Source organism: Electrophorus electricus, chromosome 9, assembly GCF_041902795.1.
Source record: "Electrophorus electricus isolate QZ-2024a chromosome 9, ASM4190279v1, whole genome shotgun sequence".
Classification (NCBI taxonomy): Eukaryota; Metazoa; Chordata; class Actinopteri; order Gymnotiformes; family Gymnotidae; genus Electrophorus; species Electrophorus electricus.
The window spans coordinates 18,062,501-18,085,572 of NC_137505.1; the positions used below are offsets into that span (position 1 = coordinate 18,062,501).

The window sequence follows — 23,072 nt, forward strand, 5'->3', positions numbered from 1 at the left end:
TCAGACCGGCTTCGTCGTGTCCAGATTTGCCAGCCGTACACCTGCGAGCAGCAGACACTATCACTCCAAAATATCACACTTTATGGGGTGTGAGTCATCGGACAGGCTGCAGTACAGATAGAGGGTGAGTGTGTGGCTGCGTGAAGGAGAGAGGGTGAGGTGATGATGACACTATCAGAGTGTGTGCACCAGATCAGTATGGTGGGGAGAGACTTACATGTGCCTGGAGCATTGTCTGAAGCACCTTTCTCCCATGGGAATAAACCTTCCGGAGTGACGTGTGTGTGTGTGTGTGTGTGTGTGTGTGTGCAAAAAAAACACCACTTCTGTGGCATCCTCCATATTTATGAAAGCTAGGGGAAGAGGCTGTACTATTGTTAGAGTGCCCTGGCAGATTCTGCCCGCTCCCTTGAGTATCCACGGCCATTCGGCCAAACAGGTGGGGGAGCGCGCACACACACACACACACACACACACACACACACACACACACACACACACACACACACACACACACACACACACTACTGTGCTTGAGTACCCCCCCACCCCCCTTCATTAGTGCTCTGGACTGCCACTCTCTCCGGCTGTCCTGGCTGGCTTCACTGCAGCTTAGCATCTGTACATTCTCCAGGCTCATCCTCTCTCTCTCTCTCTCTCTCTCTCTCTCTCTCTCTCTCTCTCTCTCTCTCTGCCTCTGGGGCTGAACTGCTACTCTCCATGCAAGCCCCCATACTCGGCTTTGGTTCCAGATAATCCCACTGAACCTCTGCGTCTTCTCTGCTTCCTTGCCTCTGCTTTCCTCCTCTCTCGCCCCCCTGTCTGTCTGTCTGTCTGTCTGTCTGTCTGTCTGTCTGTCTGTCTGTCTGTCTGTCTGTCCTCGAGGGGTAAAACCCCCTCACAGGCGACGAAGGGGCTTGAAACAAAAGCACAAAGACCCAACTTAGTGCCAAATCCGCTTGCACACAAATTAAAACATGCACGCACGCAAGCAGGTGAGGATTCTGCAGGGCTCGGAGCAGACCCCAGAGCTCTGTGTTGTATGGCCCAGGTGAGGGGTGTGTCTGTATGGGCCCGCCTGCTGCAGTCCTATTCACGGGGAACTCGCGGCGTCTCCCTTGAGTGAAGGCGGAGTGTAAACATCCTGTATGAATGTGCCTTTCCACTGTAGATCCTCCCCAGCTCCCCTCGGACCATGCCTGCCCACTCCCTCGCGCGGGGGCTTGTGGGGGCCCTTCCCAATCCTCCTCCTCCTGCCTCTTCAGTCTGTGATCTACTCTTACCCCACCACACACACTCCCCCAGACCAGTGCTGGCTCTGTCCACGTCATTCTTTCTCTCTCTCTCTCCCCTCCCTCCCCTCTTCTTCTTTTTCTCCGTTTCTCTGCTGATTTGCACTCTTACCCCCTTCTTTCTGCTCTCTGCTGTGTGTGTGTGTGTGTGTGTGTGTGTGTGTGTGTGTGTGTGCGTGCGCGTGCGTGTGTTTGGGGCAGAGGCAGAGGCAGCGGGAGAGCTGGAGTATGCCTTCATTTCTCACACATTGGCTCATTTCCGCTGGGCTTTTGCTTGGCATATTGCCAATGCCAACAGGTGATCCCTGGAGCAGGGGAGAAACAGGAAGTGGCCTATGTGTGGTAGAGACACTTCTCTGAAGGCATTGTCTGGCCCCACCCCCTTAGCTTTCAGTGGCTGACCCAGTCTAAGCTGATGACTGGGCACTAGGGGCAGAGAGTTGATGCAACATGAGAGTTGGTGCTGAGAGAGAGAGAGTGATCAAATGAGTAAGAGTAAGGGTGGGCACTGCCCTTCCTTTGCAAGACAAAATAGAAGTTATACAGCACATTTTTGTTATGCGCTTTTGTACACACACACACACACACACACACACACACACACACACACACACACACACACACACTACTTGGAGAGTACATCCTCTTCACTTTTAGTGCACAGTGACGTGGCTTCCCTTCCTGCTCCAGTGGTGCTGGGCTCGTTGGCTGTTATACAGCACAACAAAGCCTCTCACTGAAAGCCAACCAGCTCTTTCGGCACTTATCACTTTATATTGAAAACAGACCCTCACTACCATGTATCAATATTCCATTAACCTAGAGCCACACAAACACAAACACAAACAAATACACACACACACACACACACACATTCACACTCATACACACACACACACACACATTCACACACACACACACACACACACACACACACACAAACACGTGTATTCACACCTGCATGCATACATGGACACGCACTCACACATATATACACACACACACACATGCATGTTTATACACGTGCACACACACACACACACACACACACACACATACAAAATTGTTAATATAGTCTAGTTTTGTATCCATTAGAGCCTGTGCAGCCATAAAATATTGATTCAGTATAAAAAGACTGACCAGACACTATTCATTATGGAGAGAGCACAGCGGTGAACTGTCATTAGGGGTAGCACACGAAGCACAGGACAAACAAGATGCTCTGTGCTCAAAACTGGTGGCTGGTTCAGGAAGAAAAACGATCAGTCTTGGCATCTAAGCTACTTGCCTCAGTCGAATTGTATTAGGGATTAGAGTGCCATCTAGTGGTTAAAACGCACCTTTCATATAACTTGTTTTATGTAGTTCATTAGTAAGTAATTTATTTTTGGTCTAATACTTAACTTTTATTTGATTCAGAAAGCAAAGCTCTGGTGTGCAGGTCACAGATTCACATTTTCTTGTAATGTACTATATGCCATTTATTGTTATGCTGTAAATGAATATATGTCAATGTAAAACCCCATATAACCTCACTATGGACACAGAAATACCCAACACAAGGTTTACCACTGAAACGCTGTCTGAGATTCTGCTGGGAAAAGCAACTGATGATTTTTATTCAATGCACCACATGGGGGCAGCAGTGAAGCATTAGTTGCAAGAAGCCCATTGTGGCAACTAAGCTGATTAGAGTAGATTTTAGCTGATTCATTGTCTGATTCTGCACAGTGGGTTTCATGCCTGTTCTCTCCTCTCTCCCCAGTTCCATGTCACCGTTCAGTATTGAGAGCTTGCGACGTCCACGCCGGTCCGAGTCCCCGGACTCCAAGAAGAGGCGCATTCACAGGTGTGATTTCGAGGGCTGCAATAAAGTGTACACCAAGAGCTCCCACCTGAAAGCACACCGAAGGACACACACAGGTTAGTCAGTCACAGCAGTGCACAAACTCAGCCCATCTCAAGGGTTTTAGCTGGCGTTGTCAAGACCTGGGGCTATTTGTTAGCGCAATTGATTAAATGATCGTTTCAGATGCCGGTAGATCTTTTATTGTTTCTGTCAGAGATCAGTTTGCAAATCGGTATCTGTTACAAATCCTTTAGTGTTTCTATTACAGGCCCTTTTGTCAAAAAGCCATAAAGTTGTACAGCTGCACAACAATATAGACAGTTTTCAGAGTTTTTAAAGGTCTGAGCTGTTTGTTGATCTTTCCGCCGCCCCTTTTCATATTCCTTATGTCATCCTGCAGGTGAGAAGCCATACAAATGCACGTGGGATGGCTGCACATGGAAGTTCGCTCGCTCGGATGAGCTGACGCGGCATTACCGGAAGCACACAGGGGTCAAACCTTTCAAGTGTGCGGACTGCGAGCGGAGCTTCTCTCGGTCAGACCACCTGGCTCTGCACCGCCGCAGACACATGCTGGTCTGAGACTGTATCACACAACCCCCCACCCCCTCCCCCCAGCCCCCCCCCATCCCAAACACACACACACACACACACACACACACACACACACACACACATCTGCACGTGCAGACTGGGGGAGCTGGGCCTTCCCCTGCACTTGTCCAGCTGGGCTGGACCAGTCTTGCCTGTCCCTGGTTTGGGGGGAATGATACGGAGAGCAGAGAGAGACAGAAAGAGAGAGACAGAGGACATTTGAAGGAGATATGGACAAGAAGTGTCCATACAGCTGAACAGGGTCGTCCCCAGGGACAGAACAGGCCAGTCTGCAGTAGCGGCCTTCATCCTGAAGTGTGGACATTCAGGTGTCTTGAACTCGGGCGCTAGCCTAGATGCTCGGTACCCACCTGACGGCTCTTGGGTGTGAGTTCTTCTGTCTGCAGTTGGATTGTTGGTTCATCCAGAATTTTTTTCCTTTCATTCTTGTTTGGCTGTTTCTTCTTGTCATCAACAATGTGAAGAACTCCAGAATGGAAATGACTGCATACCCGCCTCACTCTTTTGACCTCAGCCAGACCTGGGCCAGATCTGGTCCAGACCTGGGCCATACCTGAGCCAGGCAAGGACCAGGCGGTCGAACAGGTGCGGGGAGGGTTAACCCAGGAGAAAGGCACTGTTGCAAATACTGACCCCTCCCTGGCACTTCGGGAAGCCAGCACACTGGGGTTGAGAAGTTCCTTTCCATGGCAATAGTGATGTCACTATATCCGGAGGCTTCTTTTAGCGTGGGTCTGTGAGCGAGCTAATACAGACAGCAGGCGACACATCAAGAGACTCGGTCCATGCATCATGTCTAAGGTTCATCCTGATGTTGGTTTTCACACCAAAAACTGCTTTTTCGAAGCACAGGAGCTGAAGCGGGTGGGGTTCGTGTGGCTTTAAGAACTCTTGGGCGTGCCGCAGGATGTCCGGTGGTGACGCTTCAGGTATTTGGCCTCTTTGGTTTGTGTCAGTGCGTTCTGTTCTGTGATCAGCGAGTTAAGTGCAATTGTATACCGTCCCTAGCGTTTTCAGTATTTTGTTTGACTTTTTTGCTGTTTTACACACACCCTTCCTGTATCTCCTTGCTTTGAAGCAGCTTTGAGTAGGGCAGGCCCCCAACGGCGCAGCTATAACGCTCAGCAGCACTCACACGCAAAGCAGTCGCCCCAGAAAGATCTAAACACAGGACCTAAGCGTCCAACCCATCCCTGAGCCCCAAGTGTTTTTGACTGCTCACTCAGTGCTCACTCCCAGCATTCTCCTTTTGCTTTGCTTTTTCCCTTTTTAGCTCTGAGGAAATTGAGGGACAGAAACACCAGAGCAGTCCTGACCATGCGTGGCCCTTCATAGGTGTTTTGTTGTTGTTGTTGTTGTTGTTGTTGTTGTTGTTGTTGTTGTTGTTGTAGTTTTTCTTACTTTTGAACAGACGATACATGCCAGGAGAGCAATACACTCAGTCAAGGGCACCTGGGGTGAGGGAGATGGCCTCGGGGACCCCTCTCTTTTGCTCTGACCACAGAGGGCTTTCATAATCACGGACACACCTTGGCCTTTCTACTGGTGCCACTCAGTTTTCTATAGTACAGAATCTTCTATATTTGTAATAGATTTGTAGCTCTGACATTTTGGACATTCGGAAAATGAGCCCAGTCCCCTGATTTGATTGCATTTGAAAGGCTAGATTTTCTTTTTTCAAGAGCAAACAGGTAGAGCACAGGCGCTTGCCTGAACCAAGCTGTCTGTCCCCACAGGCCTTATCAATCCCAGAGATCATGTACAATATGGCTGTGTTGCATTTAATTGAACATTTCATTAATATCTCAAGGGTGTTCACATCGTATTATAATAAATTTTAATGCATCAAATAATGCATGTCCATACACTGAAAATGACCTTTTATTTGGGATTTTTGCAGATTTGTGGGTATATACAGCATTCCTGAGAGTCATACTAAATCTTAAATGGCTCCCTGTTTGACAAGAATACACTACAAACGGGAGTAGAAGCTCCTGCCCTATCTAGTGCACTATGTAGGGGAGCTAGTTTGACTCATTCCCTAAATACACGTTGGCCACTAGGGGTCAGTCAGAAGAAGCTATTTCAGGAAAGGAGAATATTGTACTTAAAAAAGAGATGGTAGGCGATTTTATATCTTCACATTCATGGTATTCACCTTTTTTTTATTATTATTATTTTTTTTTTTACAAAGGTGAGAGAGATGGATAATGTATTCCATTCACTTTGAGATGCTAGAATTTGCACTCATCTTTGGTTGCCTCAAGCATTTAAGAAAAAAAAAAACCACTACATAAAGTGAATATCAGAAACAATGTGACAAATACACAGAATGTTTTGTTTACTGATCCCAGATGAAGACCATTGTAAATTCAAAGCTCTAAATTCAAAGCTCTAAATTCAAAGCTATTGCCCATTGTACAAATGCGATGTTGTCAGACGGTAAGCTCTTGGTGTGAGACTAGCTTATGGTTTCAGTTGTTTGAGTGCAGTTGTTCTGTAACCTGCCATTCCTCCACCCATGCACTTTCAAATGGCCAGTATGAGCCTCAGTGATACATGTTCACACACACACACACACACACACACACACACACACACACACACACACACACACACACATACGCACACACACACACGCACACACACACATACACACACGCACGCACACACACACACACACACACACACACACACACACACACACACACACACACACACACATTCATGAGCACTGCTGTTGGAATGTTCATGTCCATATTATCACAAGCAACAAATTGAAATTCAGTTTTGTGAGATGCTGTAAAAGCAATGTGTCCATTAGAAAAGTACCATGACCAACCTGTCTCTTGCCTTTTTTTGTGTTTCAAAGTATTATGATCTATTTTATTTTATTTTTTGTTGTTATATATCTATTTGTGTAAACATGAGTGTTTCCTGTGGTATTTGGGCTCAAGCATATCAGCACCTTGTTTTTATGAAGTATGAATATAAAATTAATTATTTTCAGTTAGACATAACATTAATCACCAGTGTATCTTATCATCTTATACTGTATTTTTGAGAAATGTCTGCAATGTGGGACACTACGTCTGCATATTACTATTTTCTGTACAAAGAAATCTTTTAAAATGTTGTAATATATGTGAAAGTGAAAGTTATTACGCAGTTTTCCAGGCTGTAAATACCTATTGAGAATAGCGCTTTTTGTTTGATTTTTTAAATACAAGGGATTACCTTTATACATATGCAGATTTTTTTCAAAGACCTTCTTTTACCTGTTATTACAGAGTGTACAATGCGGCTGAATGAGTGAGTGTTTATGATGGCTTCATCTTAAATGCCCATATCCTTTATGAGTGATAATGATGTATCCTGATGATGTAATGATGTAATGCCCGTATCCTTTATGAGTGATAACAATCTGCCGCAGGCTTCGGGGCCGGCTGCCTCAGTGAGGACCACACGCATGCGGCCACCTCTACTCCTCCGTTCTATTGCTTTTTAGAACAGTGGTACTTTGCTAAATGTGAAAGAAACACAGACCAGTCCAGTGGCTGTTCTTTTCCAAACAATATTCAAGAGCATTTTCCTTTTTCCTTTTGGTATGTTTTCTTTTCTTTTTTCTCTCAAATCAGGCTTTCTGATATCATATACTGATATTATTTTATAATTCAATTTGGCATTGTTTCAGCTCCTGCACAGTACATATGCACAATGCGTTATTTGACATCATTAGTTTGATTTAAAGACACAGTGAAGCTTTTAAACTTCATCCTCAGTTCCTGTAATAGTTAATAAGAGTATTGGTAAAGTTTTAAATGAAGTATTACTTCCTGCTCTGGCATTCTTACATTTTTTTGTGGCATAATTTTGTAATGGCAAACAGGGTCAAAGTTATGCAATAATGAAGAGTGCCTACTATATGAATTACTTACACACACACACACACACACACACACACACACACACATAAAAAAAAATAAAAAATTGTGCACACAAAGAAAGGCAACAAAACGATGCCCATAAAAGCACACCTGCTACCAATAAACATTCAAACCCAAACACAATGTACAGTACAATCTACAAAGCCTATTTGTAATGCACTGAGCCTTATGGATTGTTTGAAGACATCTTAAGCTAAAGCTGTGAACACACGCGCTTTTCTCACTTCACCGAGCGACGCTGTACGTGTCTTCTGTGGAGGCCACACACACAGGTGGATATACTGCTACTTACTGTATCATCTTGACACAGTTTCTCCATTATTCGGATTTCCTTCCACATGGCACGGATATGTAGACCTGGCTTTCAGCGGTTTCTAAGTACCAGCCGTCCTTCATGGCTAGTGTTTGGTGCCTGTGGTTCTCCCGGAGATGTTCTCCTGGAGACTTTGAGCACGAGGAGTAGGGCTGTAACAGCCTGGGGTAATTCCTCTGTGAACAGCTCCTTTCCGGTTCCTGATTTGTGTTTGGATTAGTCTGTACAATATTGCTTCTTCTTTCGATATCAAACACTTTTAAGTTCTCTGCAATCTAAATATTTACTTCAATGCCTTTGTTCCAGTTTTTTTCTTTTCCCTGATATTCTGTGATTATTGTTCTTGTATTTATGTATAGTGAATGCGTGTGTGTGTTTGTGCGTATGTGTGTGTGTGTGTGTGTGTGTGTGTATTGTACATATATTCAGAGCTTTTCATTTTACTGCACAGTTGTGACACTTTGGCCTGCTTTGCTTCTAAGGGAGTCCGTTCACACTGAATCCTATCAGAGGATGTCTTGTCTCAATCGTTTCAAAGGTTGAAAGAATATGTGTTTTCTTCTTTATTTTAGATCTCCAAAAGGTGTCTAAATAGTGCTTTTGCTTTTTTTCTGTAGGTTTTTTTTTTTCTTCTCAAGATTGAGCTGTGAATTAAAATTGAGTTTTAACATTACACTTGTATAATAATCTAATCAGAGGCATGAAAGTTAATAAAGTTGCATTTTGTATGGAATACATGTGACTAATTGACAAAGGTTTGCACTTGGCTTTGAGGTGTTACATTAGGAGTATGAACAAGCAGTTCTATATGAGTAAACTGATGACTGCACTTGCTCAGTGGTCATGCTATATAAAAAAACTCTTCACAAGAAAGTGGGTGTGGCATGACATACAATACAGTAAAACTCCACCAGCCCAGAGAAACTACTCTGCACTGCATTGTGTAACAGTTAAACCTTTTTTTTTCTTTGCACTCTTACTGGACGAGAGAACCTTCATTGAGTCATTTCAACAAACATGGCAGAAAGGCACACTCCTTTGTTCTTTTCAATGGTTAAATATGTTTGGCTATAAAAAGATCTTTATATCTTTATGATAATCATAACCACAGATTACAATGGTAATGTCAGGGCAAAACTGGTCAGTTCACATGCAAGGATAATGCTACACTATACTACAAACGGAAATATTTAGAACCAACACTTTGTAAAAATAAGCATACAAATTCCATTTTCATGATATAACAGACACTGATATATTCATTAACATAGGTCAAAGGGATTTCAACTAAATTTGATTCTTTTTGAATTCATTAAAATATGAACCGCCTGACGAAGTATCCTTTCAGGAAGTGTCATGAAGTATTTTACTGTTATTTGTTCATTCATAGCCTTAAATTAATTCCAGAAGTCCTTTTACCATTGTAACCTGCTTTTCACATTGAGTGGTCAAGTTAAGTGAGAAGAACTGGTGAGAGATCCTGTTGTTTTGGAGGTCAGGACATTGTGTCTATAGAAGGGCTGCCCTTCCCACTCTTTTAGTGGTTCTGCTAAAGCTTTAACGTATGTGCTGGATTGGTACCATGTTGCATAGTAAAGCACCATCCAATTATTCTCAGAGCATCACTGGAGGATCATTAGAGAATCGGGGGAGTAGTTTAAACCGAATCAAATTCCTTTTGATCCCTGATGAACAGGAAATTTGTCTCAGCACTTGGGCCATAAGAAGAAAGCTCAGAATTTGAAGTCGAAGGTCTTCTGCTCCCTGCCTGCTACCTGTTACCTTGTTTCATGGTGAGGAATAACCCATGTAAGGGTCAGTGTTGAGTGCACATGTCTAATAAACAGGCAGCCATTATACTGGTATAGACTGTACTGTATGTCCTGTTTAAAAAATTTAAGTCTTACAGTGGCACGAAATGCAACACCCAATTACTCATGTAAAAATATCTTTCCATTTTCAGATCATTAATGCCAGATGTATCAGTTTATCTCAATTACACTATAATTGTGCCACACCTATCGCTATTCATCTAAGCCTGAGGCTTGGCACAGAATGGCAGGACTTGCCAGTTTAACTTGTAAAGCAAGAGAGGCACTGTAAACTTTGGGGAAGTGCTGCGATCGATACGTCATGTACACAGAGACTGTTTGGGAAAAATTTGAAGAGCAAATCAGTGCATCTAAACACGTCAGCCTCAAATACAAATGCATCACTGAATGTTTTAAAGCTTGTTTAGTGCTCATACAGTTTCACTCTATGAAATCGGATCTTCACGTCAACAGAGAAAATCTGTAATTATTTACTATACTGCAATTAAGAAAGAAAGCCAAAACACTTGAGTAATGCAGTGGAAAGGTTTATAAGACCACACGCACAGTACACACAAAACACTCTATAAGCCTTACAATCACAAACTGAGGACTTATCTGCTGCAGCTAATATCTCTAATATCTGAAGGCAATCATGTTGTTCTCAAATGATTTGAAATGTAAGATTTCTTTTAATAATTAAAACCATCATTCCCATACCTCTAGTCACATCGTATATGTGCATAGAGAAGTATTTATAGAGTAGAAAAACACTCATCTCAAAAAAATAAATAATACAGACTAAAGGAATTACAATATTTACACTTAAAGCTATCCCAAATAAAATGTTTTCAGATCACATATTTCATCTCAATCCACCATAAATATCACTAAATTGGTATTTATGGTAGATTGACCATGAAATGCAGCATTCCAAGCACTTTTCATTTGAAGTTACAGGGAGTTTTGTCAGTTTCTGTATTGTTCTTTGATTTAGAATAAATGTAGCCTACCCTTAAAAAAGAAAGAAAAAAACGTGAAACTGTGACTGCAGGCCAATTGACCAGATGACGAACTTTTTACTTTCTTCTTTTCTTTGGCATTTAAGACTTCATTACTTTATTTAGCCAGTTGTTGATACAAGAATGAACCAAACACTGTTTCCAATCATGCTGTTCTTTCAACAAGAGCTTTTAATGTCCCCATGAATGATCAGATTTGCTTCACATTGCTCTAACTATTCTTGTTTTGTTTTTTTTTGTTTTTTTTTGGGTACAGAACAAGCCTGGACTTGGAAATTAGAAGTGAGATCTCCTCCTTAGCTTAACATCAACTTGGCGTTAATGTTATTTTAATCTAACTGGGACAAAAGTTAAATTAACCGTAAGGTGCAACGGATTTGTGAGCTTATTCACATGGGAGGTGGTTTCTGTGTTCGTTAAAATGGAAAAGGCACATTGAAAGTACTTTCGTGACGAACGCACAACACGAAACAAAAACAGCTGATGACAAAACTCCCAGTTGTTCAGACTGCTTAGCTGCTGTTATGTCCCGCAGGGCTGTAGGCCCACTGCCAGCACAGTTTGCCCCTACCCACCTCGAGATCTGTCAGAACCCATGAAGAACCACCATAGCGATGGATCTACAAAACATATACAGGAGCCGTTCTCCTAGACAGCCGGAGAGCGTAGGCTGGGCAGGGAGTGTCGGTGGGTTGGGGTACGTCTAGCTCTGGTGCCTCTTCATGTGTAGGGCCAGGTGGTCGGACCGGGAGAAGCTGCGGCTACACACGGCGCAGTGGAAGGGCTTGGCCCCCGTGTGCTTCCTGAAGTGACGCGTCAGTTCGTCGGAGCGGGCGAAGCGCCAGTCGCAGCCCTCCCACGAGCATTTGTACGGCTTCTCGCCTGAAATAAAACACGACGCGATTCGGTTACACAGGACGGGCGGCTACTGCCTCGCCGCCAGTCAATAACCTCTTCTGTGGAAAACGGGGAATATATGGACATATCCGTGCATGGGATCACAGGTGCACGTGGTCATTTTAACTCGCTAAGTAGATCGACAGGAGGAAGTGTAACAGAGAATTCATTTCAGAACACAAGCGCATGCCTGTGACATACTTCCGCCTGGCAACATAACAAGTACGGCCCAAAATAAGAGAGAGGCCAGCTAGAAGAGACCTTTTCAAACATTCGTGATCAAAAGTTGTACCTGTGTGCGTCCGCAAATGGGCCTTCAAATGGGAGGACTTGGTGTAGACTTTCTTACACCCTATTGCAAAAGAATGCAGTGTTAGTGAGCAGATGGCGTTGTGTAACTATAATTACCTAGGACCGGCTAGCGCTGACTTGCTCATCAGCTCAAACTTGAGTGATCATGTCTTATGGAGAGAGAGAGAGAGAAACCCTAATATTAATGATAATTGCTCCATTCTTTTTCAGTTCCAGGACTGTTCCTCACTCTGAGACAATGTTGATTACCTCATGCGTGTATGCCATGATACATTATCACCTGGTATGTAGTTCTGTGATTATCACTATAGCGCTATTTTAGTGTGATCATAACAAGATGTGAACCATAAAGCATCTAACATGACACTGTGACAATGAAATGGGAATGGCAGATTTGTGCGATAGGCTACATATTGTGGATTTGTTTAACCTCGACACAGAAAAACCTGACAGTTTTATGATATATATAAAAGCCCCTATGTTACTGTTATTTTACTGAAACATCTACAGTGTGACAGTGATTATCATACTGTCAAGCTAACAATGCCTTTCCCTTATTTTCATATCACCAACTGAGGAGTTGATCTCATGATTGCTTCTAATAAGTAACAGTACGCTGTCTTGTTGACGTTCCTAAAATTCTGATTTAAATGCTCGGTGTCCCTCTTGAAGGCACTGAATGTTGTGAGAAGCAAACAGAACTGATTCTGACGCCTAGTTTGACAGCACCTGAGCGCAGATGCACTTTCTTGTCAGATGTTTGCCTGACAGCTCTTCGCAGCTCACCTGGGACATCACAGTGATGTATCCTCCTCTTGTCTAGATCTGGATTGTTTCTGCGGTTGTACCTAGCAGGCATGGCTTGTGTTTGTACTGGCATGGGAGCTCCAGGGCCTAATGCCGGCCCTGCCAGTTTGGATGCCATACTGGCAGCGTAGGAGGGAGGTGGTGACAGGTTATGCATGAGCTCTTTCCTCCGGTCAGGGCTTCCGGGCTCGGAGCTGGGAGGCGAGGGGGGAAGGCAAACCGCTTTCTGCTGCTGCCGCTGGCCGAAGGTCCCGGCGGAGGGTGGCCCTCCGGCACCTGCCTCGGTTGCGGCCCGCCCCGCCATTGGTGCACCGAACGCCGGCATGGAGGAGCAGGCGCCGCCGGGGGGCTCTGCGAAGGGGTGGGCAGCCGTGGGATCCACGTCCGAGTTCAACAGCTGGAACAACGGGACGTCCTGGAAGTCAAGCGGGGGTGTCTCCTGCTTGATGAAAGCCGTGCTGCCTGGTCCAGCAGCCGCGCCGAAAAGGTGCGTGTATTCGGATGGAGGCGGGCCGCCGGTAACGGCTCGGGGGCAGCTCGGGTAGCTAAGGGAGTGCAGCGGTTCTGCCTTCAGCTGGGGTTCTGTGGGCCTGGCGGGTCGGCAGAGGCCGGTCCGCAGATAGGTGACATCGGGAAGAAAGACGTTCATGTTGATGCTGTAGGGAGAACTTTGGTCCATTAGGAAGCTTTCCTGGCTGAACTTCTTGTACTCTGACATTGTCTGGAACTGAGCTGGCAGGTATTTGTCCATCTGAGGGCAACATAAATACTTTGTAACATTTTCATCCACTACGGAAGAATCACTGCTGAACGGCTAAAGGTACATGAACACATTTAACAAACTAAATTTCTAGTGGGCAAACTATGAATGACATTAGAAGGAATTTTCCAAATGACCTAAAAATAAACAATACAATTGACATCTGAGGATGACAACATAGTGGTAGACATGTTTTGGCACAATAGGCCCTGCAAAATATTTAATGCCATGACAAAATACAGTCTAATATGAAAGGCTGTACTGCAGCGCTATATATATATATATATATATATATATATATATATATATATATATAAAATATATATACACACACACACACACACACACACACACACTTAGGACTGCAGCAATTTCTATGGTTATCATGGTTGAACCTTAGGACATCTCTACACTGGTAGGACGATGGTTCATTTTTGCCAATGCTTGCTTGTCTTCGCGAATGCAATCTCCCCAAAGCTCTTCCACTGGCAAGCAGAAACCAGGAAAATCTCCGTCTGAATTTAGCTCGTACAGCTGCCGCGCGGTTATGGAGTGCTCGCGCGAGTTTTCAGATTAAGGTCAGCGTAACTGCGGGGTTCACCATAATAAACTCAGCATGCCCCGTTTGGTGTGAGGGACCATTGCATTACTAAAACAGCTAAGCTACGGCTCGATCTGTTTTGGAGCACAAACATAAACTTGTTTTTTTATATAAATAACGAAAACATCGGCGCCGTTATCATTAACGACGTGAATATAGGAGCTATTTGTGCAGGCCATTACGCAAAATGTAGGCTATGAGCATATTTTTTATTAGACTACAAGCATCGGTAGGACACGCAGGCAAACACATTTACTGATAGAATCGACATCTAGGCAGGCGTTAAAATCCGACATGCGATAGATTACCATACCAGAATGTGGTCGTTTGATGGGGTGGCATTAAATCTACTCCTCCCTGTAATACAGTCTTGAAGGCTAAAAGCGTCTCCCTCGGCCACCGCGAAAGGTGCGTTAGACGACTCCTCTAGACCTTGAATATAACCCGCGCTTCTCCTCAACAAAGCGGTAGCCATAAACGCCGTCCTTTGCCAAAATTGATCGAGCTCAAGTCATCAAATACGTGGCTGCAAAGTCGAAGAGCACGGATAGCTGTCAAGCGCTCCTCGCCTTTGACATGACAAATTACGCAAGCGCTTGATTTGAGCGCTCCCGATGGGGCGGGGCCGAGCGCCAAACGGAATCATTCGCTCCCAAACGGCCCGTTTACATGTGCGGGATATGGGATATTGGACCATCCCCAAGCGCGTCATTGTCCTGGCAAAGACGTTGTCTTTACTAAACCCCTGTAATTGTAATTGACGTTTCGTTTTTGTTTTTGTTATCTCTTACACCTGACCAACTTAATTCCGATGTGAAATCGCCCCAGATTTCTTCCGCTGACGCTCTTTCGCCTCTAGGTAGGCGATGGGGAAACAGCCATCCCAGCCTTTAAATATAGAAAAGCACACATGTGACAGAACTTTAATCAACCTGTACTCTTGAACGCTGAAGTAGGCTGAACTCTATTTCATTACGGATTCATGGACTTCAGAGTTCCATAGGCGAACACGAGTAGCTTCAGTTCACCGGTCGTCTCCCCTGGGCCATATGCGCCGCTCCGCAAATCTGCCCGACTGCTCCACAGCTGTTGGTGAGCACTGCGCACTTCGTGCCAGCATGCCAGGGGAAGTAATAAGCAGTCTAAGACACTGCCAGGGATGCATTTGCGGAATGTTAGATGAAAATAGCACAAGACGACACTGTTAAGTATCATGCTATGGGGAGGATTGATGAGGACACTGGTTTAAAGACAAATCTTTAAAGGCAGGCAGTGTATTTCAGATATAGTGACCAATGGTTTTGATTTCGTTTTGATTTCGATTGAGCTACACCCGTGCAAGTCACACGTCAAGACTTCCAGAATTTCAGTTATGCTCGTCCTCATCTCGTTCTTACTTGTTTAGGTACTCATATATTCACAGTCAAGTGGCACATTTGAAGCCATTTTCGTCTAGATTTCTTAATCGTAAAACTGGTAAAAGTTAAAACGTAATTTTCATTTACTGAAATAAATTAATTCCAGTGTTGTCAAAGACACTTCAGTCCAGTCCTGGTCATAGATGTCTCTGAAAAGCAAACACAGGTCTGTTTACTTGGAACTCGTATCGTTCTGAGGTACAAAGACGCACGTCAGACAGGTTTCTGGGTTTGTCCTCAGATGTAATTATAATAAAACTAATACAAAAAGTGACCAATTTCAAATGTCATTACTGAAAGAAGAGTCATTCAACATTCAAAACCTTTTTTTTTTTTTTTTTTTTTTTTTTTGTAGCCAGTTCCCAGGTTCACTAGTTAAAAGAAATAATTGCACTGAACAGAATGGAACAGGCTGGAAGCTGAATTATTAATATTGTGATATTAATGACAAATATTCATATTACCGTAATAATACTAACTCCAGATAGAGTACAGTTGTTCTGTGTCGATGATTCTATGCTCTAGCTATAGCATTCGCCATGGAACTATGCTCTAGTCATGAATCTATGCTCTAGGTACACCTCTAGCCCTGAATCTATACAGTGTCTATAGCCTATATATACCAAATAGCATTTTTATACCAGTTGCTAGAGTCAAATGTTGCGCACCAGCCAGTTCCACCCCATGGCACCCAGTTATGTGCTGAGCGTGTGTCCGAGGGGAGCACTTTTGGCCACTCTGTGAGGCCTTCAAGGATCACAGCAGCCATGCGGCATCTGTCTGTCTTGGCACACAGGCCTCTGCAGACCCCAGCAAGTTATAACGCCACGGTGAAAAAGCTAAAAAAAATGCCCAACAACTGCACGGCAGAACAGAGAGCATGTGGAGAATGCGCCTGTAGCGGGCAGTCCCCATCACCATGGTCAAATAAGGTAAACCTGAGCTGATGGAGTACAAAAACCTTGCCACTATCATGCCTGATATTGCTGAGAATAGCTGCCAAACGAACTGGGCTTGGGGGGTGGGGGTGGAGAGGCGGTAGGAGTTACACCACAAATTCTGGGAACATTTTCAGTCAGGACTCAGTTTTTTAATGTAAAAGATTCATTTATCCATTCCGCTCTGTTTCACATCTAAATGAACTCAAAGGTGCCAGAGCCTAAAGTAGGCATAGTCCCAAAATGGTTAGGAGGAGGCCTAGTTTAATCTTCTTAAATGTATCAGCTCCATTCATATCCTTTCTAGGCCATCTTTTGTTTTTAGTTGATTCATCGTTTCTTGCTCACCGTTTGCGCAGCAAGAACATCCACGTTTTCAGGTGTTCGTTTTCTCCTGTTGGGCTGAATGGAGAGCAGCATGTGTGTTTGTGCAGTGCTTGCACAAACAGAGCTGGCAGACTCCATTTCTTCCTGGGACAGTAGGTTAATATTTAATGTTATTCTAGTTGTCCTATTAAAAACAAGAAAATAAAACAGCCTGAAAGAAAAAACAAGTTGTTGGGGCTATCAGTGAATTAACTGAAAAAAAAAGTTGCAACATCAGAGGAACGGAGAAACTAAATGTCAATAGGATTAAGGGCAGGTTTAATTACAGGGTTATTAGCTGTGACATTTCAGGTTTGTTGGCATTTAACATGACTGTTTTTTCTTATTACCATGTATGAGTGTGCATATGAGAAAAGAGAATGAGAAGGAGTCTTAAATGTCTTTTTAACAGTACACATAATATATGCATGTCATGTGCCTGTGAAAGGACCTTTAATACAAACATTTAATTTGTTCATTTTGTTCAGTTAAAGTGGGCGTCCATAACCTTAACAAAGTGATGTAAGATACAGGCCTGTGCTCCTGAATGTTCTTCAGCTCCACACGATGCACAAGTTCTATGTGTTGTGCCTGACCTCACGTGTTAGCTAAAGACAGGGTTATCCAGTGCATAGGCTTTGAAGCATGTGAAGGAGATGTGTAGAGTCTGTTATAGCCCAAAGGTGTAAATGAATGCCGCTGTAGGATTCTCAGTGAAACAGAAAGGAAGACTAACGAGTCCATGTAGCACACTCACATTAGCCCACAGCAAACCCAAAACTGGGAAAGGCAGGCTAACTAATGCTTGTTTTTGATAGGCTATACCTTTGTGATATTTATGATTTCCAACTAGCTAACATTTGCAGGCCGGTAGTATATACTTTAGTCTGTTTATGTAGGTATTTATGTAGGCTCAATACAGTGTACCAAAGTGCCAGTACTGGGTGTCGGGCTGGGGTCATGAAGGCATGTTTCTGCGTCCAGTGTAAGACACCCAAAATTAAGTCTGAAATCTAGGCCAGTTTTTGGAAATAATCTAGAAGAGATATGCCACAGACCTGTACTGTATTGACACATTTTATGTGTGTATGTGTGTGTGTGTGTGTGTGTGTGTGTGTGTGTGTGTGTGTGTGTGTGTGTGTGTGTGTGCCTACCACAGTCTCTGTTCCCATTTTATGCTGCAGTTTTCTCTAAGGAATTATTTCTTTATATGTTCTGAAATTCTATGAAGTCATTTTTATTTAATTCACTTACAGTTATGATTTACGTAGTAGAAGAGGAATGCATAGAACAAGAAATATGTTTACAGATGGTGAACCGTGAGCACGGGAATGGTACCTCGAGTTTGCCTGGTGTTCGCATCTCCGAGTTAAGATACAGAGTCAAGGGATACAGTTATTTTTGCGCCTTTCAAGTGGCCACATCCATCACCTACCCGGCATGCTCCAGATGTTGCATTTTATAACCACCAGGTGGCACTAGTTATTTGTCAGAGAGATTTGGTGTCGCCCCTTAAACGGCCATAATAATTATTTGTTGACGACGGTTTCACATTATTTTGGCTTATTGTTGCATTTAATCTGTGGATGATTTGTTTATTAACTAGACAAACATCACTCAAAAATAATTTGTTCAAAGGAGTGGGTTTATTTATTGATTTCTAATATCGATCATCTCGTCAGTAGTCCAATACATAACTGTCTTTTAAAACAGGCGAAAAGAAGCTGTACTTCTCCAATGCTGTAGGACGTGCACTTTTTTTGCGAACTGGTTCTTTTGCTCGACAGCTAATATGAAATGGATAGTAATTGAACGGCTTATGCGTGGCTATTTATTTTCTAGTTTTCGGTGTGCTTCACTTTTCTCTGTGTCTGAGGGCAAAAGTGCTCCATGAACAAAGGCGCTGTGTTATCAGGTAGTCGATAAATGAGACTATAACGGCTCTCCAGAGCACCTGATTATGAAATTGGATATGCAAAAGTTTTACCCAATTATCACTTCCCCTTGAGTGTCACACTGAACAGACGATGTTAGCACTCACTCAGTGAGCTTTCTGTTGCCTCCAGTCCAACACTGTCATTTGCTAGTGATCATTTTCGGAATATTATTCTGCTCTTGTATGTAAAACAGCAGACGAGGCTATTGCCACTCTCGGTGGAAAGTTCAATATAATTTGTTAATTAAATGGAATAATTTAATTACAGTGACTCCAAAAGCATGAATCAATATAATTGTTTTTCGAGTCCCCATTATAATTGATGTTTAAGGGGAAACAACTCAGTTTGTAATGTACAAATGCGTCCCTACAAGGCCCCTCCATTCTCGCTGCCTATTCACTCCCCCTTCTCTGATGTGCGCCACGCAAGATCAGCCTGTGTTTGTTTGATTCTCAGCGATACAGCCTGGCTGAAACCAAACATTTATTACAGCGATTTAATTTAACATCTCTACAGGCTTTTTACAAGGAGACCAAGGGGATAGTATCAGTGTGAAGCATTCAGTGTTCACTTATTAATCTGCTCCTGCCTCTGGCCCTTTCATAAAGGGGACTAAGCATTATCCAGACTCCAAACATGCCACAGTCATTTAAACTGTCTCAAATTTCATCACCATGTGCGCTAGATAGAGTTCGATTCATGCAGGGAAGCCAAAATAATAAAACATAATTTTGGCTAATCTGCTCGAGGAATGTGGAACGTTTGATGTGGACAGTGCCGTGTCTTCGCTGGGAATAATTGCCTATTGACTGGGCCAAGACGCGATGGGCCGGAGAAAGGTCCGCGAATGCCCCACGCCTCCCAGGTGCTCCGGTGGACAAGCCAGCCGTTGTTTCGGGCAGAGAGGGAGGGAGACAGAGAAAAAACAAATTTGAAAGGGTTCAGCTACTTAAATGCTGAGTTGTGGAATAAAAAAAAAAAAAGATATGGGATCTCGCATGTCTGTGTAGGCAGTTCAAAGGAACAAGAGGGCTCTTCTGGTGTCACTGTGGTTTCTCTTCCAGTATAGTGATGACCAGGCCTTGGGAAACTTTTAAAAGGCTGGTTTAAAAAGGTTGCTTAAATGGGAAAAGCCATGAGTTTGCTCTATTTGTTTTAGTCAGCGTAAGAAAACACAAACAAACAAACAAACAAACAAAAAACCAACCGAGGACATAAAGCGGACCATAAACCCAGTCACCCAGGAGTGGGGAGCTTTTTGTAGAGCAGATCACTGTTTTGTGCTGAATCTGAATCTCGCAAGTGTAACACGAACACACGAAACACATGAAAAGGAGACAAAAAGATAAAAGCTCCATAGGTAAATACGTTTACTGAGTTTTCACAAATGGGGCATTTTAAAAGCATTACGGTTTCTTGAATCTGCTGCTTATAACATTCTGGACCTGCAGAACAGAACTGTGTTTTTCTAATGACTTCATCAGCAATGAAAAATGTACAAAGAGTGTGATATTTATAGGGCATGCAGAACAGATTTTGTAATAAGCCCTGTAACATGAGCGCCATCAGTCATTAGCAGTCTCATGCCTCATAAACGCCTCAATCAAAGCTGGAAAACATCATCAAATGTTACATCAGACGAGCAACACTGGTCAGGAATAATTCACCAGTGCTTCAGCTGTTAGAACGGCTGAAGCAGATGCCTGTTTGCAGCGTAGAGGAAGAACACGGCTGTTCACGTGCAAGTGAGGGCGCCTGAAGATGGAGCGATGGAGCATCTTCTAGAATGTGTAAAATAGCTTGTTGGATTGAGGGCCAAAGACACGTATAGAGCATGCCTTGCGAAAGATTCAGTACTCTTTCAGTTCGTGGCCAGAACCTCATGTCTTTATTTACATGATGTTACATAAGGTTTACTTAAATGTACCTATTTAATGTACATTTGGGTTTTGTTTTTTTTAAATTTTGCACTGCCTATACATATGAACTCTAGCCATTTCTTCGGTGTGAGAATGTGTAACTAAATATTGCATGATACATCCAACCCCAGAAGTCCTTTAAAGGACGTGAGAGGAACCTCGGTAGGTGCATTCTTAATCACGACCCGATCTGTCCACGGCCCTCCTTCACAGCCATTGCCCAGATTCTTTCAGGACAGACCTACTAATCATCCGACATAGCTGTCTCTATTAGCCTGCTCTGGCTTCACCTATCTCTCCAGCTGCCTCTGTTTGACATCAAGCACAGAAGCCGCCTCTGCTATTATCCCGTCCCTTATTGTTGCGGTAATCAATTAAGTGATCAGCAGTATAAGTTACTGACAGGAGAAACGGGCCTGCAGATAAACTAAATAAATAAATAAATAAATGGATAGCAAGCAGTATGATGAAAACAAGCTGCACGGCACCTCAAAGGTCAATAAAGTCGCAATAAAGGGGTACCTTCATGATTAAAGTGATCAGCAGTCCCTTGAAAGAAAGACCTGTCAATCGCGGCGTAGTCCAAAGGCACCTGTTTCTGTGTATACCTCACATACCCACCGAAAAAAGAAGCAAATGGCTCGGAAATTAGAGGCACTGCAGCAAATGTATAAAACGCTGCAGTCTTGGATCTTTGGTGCATTTGAGTTTAATGCTTTCTTATTCTGACAAGGCCAAAGGCCATCATGATAATTCATTTTACAAATATTCTGTACCGTACTGTCGGCAGTAAAAACATACCACAAATTCACAAATATTTCCAGATATATGGGCAAGGCTTAATTATTCTCAGATAAAGACATCAATATTTGGCCACAGAATAATTGTAGAAAAAATGATTACAGCTTTCTTTGATGAGGAACCTGTTTTCTCCTTCTTGATATTCATTGCAGAACAAAATTTGCTATGTTTCTTGAATGTCATCCATTTGTGAGTTTTACCTGTTTTTAATAATTAAGAGCACTTTAGAATCAAAGAGTCTGGAGGTTTGTTCAAAGGTATTAATTAGGACTTTATTTATGCAGATTCTCAGAGAATTTGCATAAAAAGCTATTCCACAGATGGGTTTATGAGTGTAATGAACGTGCCAGCCTGTAATATAACATCTGCTTCATCACAACCGTGCTCGTCTTCAGGAAAAAAAGGGGTAAAAAACCCATGCTGATTTTAATGAAGAGCTTGTTGGAAAACACCTCAAAGAAGCGAACAGACATCTTAACAACAAGGCAATAACAACAACTTCAAATGACTTCGCATAAACTTTTTAGCTTAGCGGACTTTTTGGGGAATATCTGTATTGGTTTTCATACACAACCACACTGGAGAGACTTTAAAATGAGAAATGGTACTTGCCTGTGCTCCAATGGCCTTACCATTTATTCTCTTCTGTAATCCATTTCATAACCTCACACGAACAGCAGACCTCAGAAGAATCTTAGCTACCATGAATTCATTTTATTTTGTCAGTTTTATGGTGTTTTGCAAAAAAAAATTGATTTTTTCCCTTTAAAATCTATCTATCTATCTATCTATCTATCTATCTATCTATCTATCTATCTATCTATCTATCTATTTCTGTCTGTCAGAGTTTCATATGTAATATACCTTATCATCAAAGACTCATCAAAGAAATTCAGATTATAGAGATATCTGTGTGGGTATCTGGTAGGGGCGCATCTAAGATATATGCTTGTCAGTGCAGGGCAGGCCAGCGATGTCTATCCCGTCCGTGGGGCTACGTCGGGGGCATTCAGCACACGTGACTGCGGGGGGCGCTGTGGGCAACTCCACCACTGGCTGCAAGGTCACTCTAGTATTGATAAATCACGCAGCTGTGACTCCCCCCGACAGCTCAAAGCAACATCAAGCTGCACGGGAGACAACAAAAGACCATCAAGCGGCCCTTTCTTGACACTTTTATTCAATCACGGCCAGATTGCTTACGACAGCAGCAGCAGCTGTTTTGTCTTCATCTTTCCCCATTTGATAAAGCGTGTCAAGTCATATTTCTGTAAGCACTCTGCTTCACCCCTACTGCGCATGAGAGCCCCCCTCCCAACATATGCATTTCACATGAGGGGATCATCGGATGGGTCAGGGTTTAATGACAACTGCTCTCAAGGTCACCAGGCATCGAAAAGGAAACCACAACAAAGCAACAAGCTGGGGGTCAAAGATAAGAACACGCTGGGAGATATCTGTGATAAA

General features: G+C 43.2%; 2 protein-coding genes across 8 annotated transcripts in view; one reads left to right on the forward strand and one right to left on the reverse strand.

The window, feature by feature from the left end:
* Positions 1-8,749, forward strand: part of klf12b (Kruppel like factor 12b) — a 34,296-nt gene extending 25,547 nt beyond the window's left edge. For all 5 annotated transcript variants that reach the window (XM_027005212.3, XM_027005211.3, XM_081720747.1 and 2 more), the window contains 2 exons: positions 3,058-3,215; positions 3,542-8,749. In XM_027005212.3, coding sequence (XP_026861013.1) covers positions 3,058-3,215; positions 3,542-3,723 — 340 coding nt within the window. In that variant the 3' untranslated portion in view covers positions 3,724-8,749. The remainder of the gene's footprint in view (positions 1-3,057; positions 3,216-3,541) is intronic.
* A 1,610-nt stretch (positions 8,750-10,359) lies between these two features.
* klf5b (Kruppel like factor 5b) lies at positions 10,360-14,852 on the reverse strand. 3 transcript variants are annotated; one of them, XM_027005145.3, is made up of 4 exons: positions 14,540-14,851; positions 12,845-13,616; positions 12,039-12,098; positions 10,360-11,731 (listed from the first exon to the last, which is right to left on the reverse strand). In XM_027005145.3, the coding sequence occupies exons 1-4, from the start codon at positions 14,699-14,701 to the stop codon at positions 11,553-11,555; spliced, it is 1,173 nt and encodes a 390-aa protein (XP_026860946.2). In that variant the 5' UTR covers positions 14,702-14,851; the 3' UTR covers positions 10,360-11,552. The 3 variants fall into 3 exon arrangements, with proteins under 3 accessions (XP_026860946.2, XP_081577071.1, XP_081577072.1); XM_081720946.1 differs by lacking the exon at positions 12,039-12,098 and adding an exon at positions 12,155-12,207 and having other exon boundaries at positions 11,598-11,731; positions 14,540-14,852; XM_081720945.1 differs by lacking the exon at positions 12,039-12,098 and having other exon boundaries at positions 14,540-14,852.
* Between the last annotated feature and the right edge of the window lie 8,220 nt (positions 14,853-23,072).